General features: G+C 63.0%; 1 protein-coding gene across 1 annotated transcript; it reads right to left on the bottom strand.

Moving 5' to 3' along the window:
• Nucleotides 1-226: 226 nt before the first annotated feature.
• On the bottom strand, nt 227-4052 carry CCDC17 (coiled-coil domain containing 17). Its single transcript, XM_035699391.2, is given in 15 exon segments — nt 227-401; nt 403-506; nt 715-825; nt 897-1107; nt 1262-1465; nt 1637-1734; nt 1861-1930; nt 2107-2276; nt 2466-2488; nt 2554-2672; nt 2762-2845; nt 3079-3241; nt 3317-3533; nt 3642-3716; nt 3818-4052. Coding segments are annotated over 15 exon segments (1947 nt in total). The 5' UTR covers nt 3941-4052.
• Between the last annotated feature and the right edge of the window lie 243 nt (nt 4053-4295).

Below are 4295 nucleotides of genomic sequence, written 5' to 3'. Positions count from 1 at the left end.
ACAAAAAAATAGGTGAGAACAAATTTATCAAGTTCCTTTAACAAAGAGTGCCCCCTGCTCATATTTAAAGAATTTATATTCCAGGCAATATTGCAAGAACTCACATGGGGTGGGGGTGGGGAGAAAAAAATCCTGTTTTACAAAAGGAAAACTGGTGAAGAAACGCCAAGTATTTGTGGAAGGTGGTAAAGCTGTGCTTGGACCTCCTATCTTGAGCTTTTATCTGCTATTTGCTGTCTAAAACCCCCTGAGAACATGGAGTAGTAAAGCTGCAGTTCTGGCAACAGGCCTCATTCTGAAGTCCTAGTTCTGTGTATGGGAAGCTACTCATGTCCACGTTCCTTAAACTCAAAGCCAGAGGGAGTGGGTCAAAGCTGGGATGAGGGCCCAAATCCTCATCTGTCCTTGACTCTGCTGCTGAGGGGCTCTTCTGCAGGAGGAGGGGGGTCGACAAAGCCAGCTGTGGGGACAAGGTAGCTTGCTTCTAGTGAAGGTGAGCAGGACGTCTGTGGAACAGGGAAAAATTTATCTTTAGCAAGAGGTTAATATCTTGACTACCTAATGTAAAACCAGGTTAAAAGCCTCACTGCTGATTTTATCCCTTTACATAGTTAAAGGAGTTAATTCACAGAAAGCTTGGAACACGGTGCTCAACAAATGCACTGAACCACACCAATGACACCTTGGTGTCCCCAGCTCTAGGCAGGCCCTCACCGGAGGTGGGTACTGGTACTCCTGGGTGTTTGTTGGGTTGATCTCTGCCAGTGTCTGGACACCCGCATCTCTTGCGTTAACCAGTCTCAGAAAGAGCTCGGCCTGACCTACCTGGAGAGATGAAATGGTACTGCATCCATCTGTACCTGGAGGAGCACCTGGCCCCTGTCCTCCACACTCACCTGGGGAATCCCATTCAGCTGTCCAAGGCTAAGGCTGGGGTCCAGAGGGAGGGCCCGAAGTGGAAGACGCCAACGTCCACTCAGCACCCTTTGATCCCAGTCAAAGAGCACCAGGGAGGCCCAAGCCTTGGGCCGTGGTTCCCCAGCCCCTGCCAGCCCCTGCCAGGCCTGTAGCTCACAGACCAGGGATACTGATGGTGAAGGTGGCAGTCTAGAAACAACCAAAACAAGGTGTCGGAAGCCAGAACTGTTCTTTCCTTGGGCAGCTCTCCGAGCCAGCAGCCCTGTATACAGATGAGAAAACTCAGCAGGATGAGGGAAGAGCCTCAATTAAAAAGCACCGGAGTCGGTCTCCACGTCCTGACCTGGGTACAGGCTGCCTGCTGGCAAGGATGGCACAGTTGCCCACAGGCCCCGGAGCTGGAGGTGGGGGCAAGCAAAGGGCTGGAGGCAATGCTGTGGCCCCTCCTGTATCCTGTCCATCGCGGGTCAAGCCAGTTACCAGTTGCACCCAAGTCCAAGAAGCCTCAAGGCCCCGAAGGAAGTCATAGAAAATGACCAGGCCAGCCCTGAAGAACACAGGTCTCAGCTGGCACCTATAAGCCCCATCACCCCCCCACCCTCAACTCTCAACCCTGACCGCCCCACCCCAACCCTGGCCCTCACCCGTCAGTTCCCCAACCCTAGCTCTTCCTAGTAGGTCTCCAGTTCAGAGTATCAGAAGAGGGAGCAGGCCTCACCCAGGGTCGTAGGGTGCAGGGCCCAGAACGTCAGGAGCGGGCAGGAGGAAGTGCGGATCCAGGCCTAGGTTTCTGGTCATGGTTCCCAGGGCCCGCAGCTGTGAGTGGGGGAAGCGCTGACTCCGGCGCGGCCCCAGGCGCCTCGGCTTCCCAACTACCCAAACCAGCTGCCCGGGCCCCACCCCCTGGGCCCTCACGGCCTTTTCGGCGCCACTCAGTAGGACGCCTGCCGAAGGTGGACGCGGCGGCAGCGGAGGAGCCACCGGCGGCGGGAGGCGTGGGGGATCTTCCCTCCTCAGGTACCGGCTGGGATCCACCACGGGGCGAGGCTCCCTGGGCCCTGGGAGCAGAGTTAAGGGTAGGGCAGCCGTGCGCGGGCCGCGGCAAGTACCAGGGCTGAGAGGCCCTCTCCCTGGCGGCCGGCGATGGCGAGGGCAGGAACGCGCAGCCACAGCGCGCCCAGTCCCCACGCGTAGTCCCTCTAACCCCTTCCTCTGAGCTCGGCCTCCTGGGAGAGCGAGATGGCGCGGGGCAAGGGCGCTCGCTGACCCCAGGACGCAGGGCCTGCGCCCCTCTGCATCCGCAAGGCCAGGATTTCTGCCTCCAGGCGCCGGTTTTCAGCTTCCACTGCCAGAAGCTCCTCCAGGGCGGCACCTGTCCGTCTTCCTGCGATGAAAAAGTTTGTCACCTCTGACCCCTGGTGACCAGCTGGTGCGATCGGATCCGAGCAGCTCTCTCCAGCTCCAAAGCCTCTGGACAGGGCTGGACTCACTCCAGCTAGCCGTTGCCACAGAGGCACCCACGGTTTCCACCTTCGGGTAGTTCCCACGCCAAAGCCGCCTCCCGCCCGCCCTTTCTCCTCCCAGAATTAAGGCCACGGCTTCCGAGAGGCCCTCCCGCTGGCTCCGCCTGTTCACCTCTGCGGGGCTGCAGCCGCCGCAGATCCAGTGCTGATGCCTCCACTTGCAGTTGGCACATGTGGCCCAGAACGTCGGGGTTCCGGCCCCCGCCTCGAACGTAGGCCTCACGCAGGGCCCTGGGGACGCAGTGGCCGACAGGACGCAGCAGGGATTTTCCAGGATTGAGCAGCGCTTCGCCCCAGCCGCCCCGGCCCCCGGTCCTTACCCGATCTCGGCAGCCAGAGTCGCCGGGGTGGCCTGCAGCACCGGGCAACACAGCTCCGCCTCTCGCGAGGCGTGGGGCCGGGTCCTGGGGCCGGGGGGCGCGGACCCGGCGTTGCGGCTCCCGACGCCCGACGCCCGACGCCCGACGCTCGACGCCAGGCCCCCGGAAGCCCCGCCCCCTCCCGGGGGCACGTGCGGCCCTCCGGCTGCGAGGGGGCCTCCGCCTTGCGCGCCATGCCCCGCCCCGGCCCCGGCTCGGCCCCGCCCCGCCCGCCCCGCCCCCCGGCCGCGCGCCGAAGTCCCCGCGGCCGCTCTCACCCGGGCTCGGGCTGCAGCAGCCGAACCTGCGCCCCCAGCGCGTCCAGAGCTCCGCGCGATCGCCTGGCTTCCGCCCGGAGTTCTCGAAGCTCCCGCTCCAGGCCTCGGAGGCGTGCTATTCCGGCCCGGGTCTGGGCCAAACCTTGGAGGCGCTGGCTCAGTTCTGAGGCGTTAAGGGACCGAGTCGCAAAGGGTCCGACAAACTCGAAGCCGAGGGCGGGGGCTCCCCTCCCCTCACCCTCGCGGCGTCGCTCCAGAGCCCGGCTCTGCGACTCCGTCTCCGCCACCCGCTTTGCGTGAGTCCCTTGCAGCGCCCGAAGCCGCTCCCCAGGGCTTCCAGCAGCTTCGGCGGTGGGGCCGTGCGCGGGCGCCTCTCTGCGGGGCCCTTCTAGTCCCCTGGGGACCTCTGTTATCCAGGGCAGCATGTCCTGGAGGTACAGCCACAGCCGCTGCACCTGGACGTAATGGGAACCCGCGATCTGTGTTGGGGTAACCTGCCTCAAGATGGCAGGGACCTGGGGGAGGAGGCTTCATTTCGAGCCAGTGGGGAAAGCGGGGAGTACCTCCTCGGTTAGCTGCTTTAGAGCCAATTCGCTGGCCTCCTGGTCTGGGAGGCCCTGGTGTTCTTGTGGCACAACCTGGCGACAGGGCGTGGGGTGAATCCGAGGCTCCGAGTTGCTTCAATACCCACCCGTGCAGCCACGGACGGGCCCTTTCGAGGGGGGTGACCCGGGGTCACCTCGCGGGTCAGACGGCCAATGCAGAAGCGCTGAGTGTGGGTGGCCAGCAGTGGCCAGGAGCGGAAGACCATGTCACAGGACCCGCAGGACAGGAGCCCTGGCTCCTCAGGGAACGCGGCCATGGGACGGGACCCTTCGCTCTGCCAGCCGGGACCTGCGGGAGGGAGGACAGAGCGGGGCCAAGGGGGAGGACGAAACTAAGCCAGAGGCTGAGACAAGGCCAGGTTGGCCGAGTTTACAGGATTGTGTATGTTTGGGGAGGAGACTCCGCTCCCCGGGCAGCAACTACAGGTCTGGGCAGGTCTGGAACATGGGTGGGGAAAGGCTGGTCACCCTGGAAGGAGCCCCCGCTTGGAGAAGCGTCACCAAGTGGACTGCACGCCATTCCATGAGCACGGTCGAGGCCCTTCCGAGGCTCCCCCTTGAGTTTCCTGCCCTGGCAGCTGCCCCAGGCCAGCTCTGGGTCACACACTCCAG

Source organism: Canis lupus, chromosome 15, assembly GCF_003254725.2.
Source record: "Canis lupus dingo isolate Sandy chromosome 15, ASM325472v2, whole genome shotgun sequence".
NCBI lineage: Eukaryota > Metazoa > Chordata > Mammalia > Carnivora > Canidae > Canis > Canis lupus.
Note: the sequence above shows the minus strand (reverse complement) of the source record. Positions and strands in the feature narration are given on the sequence as shown.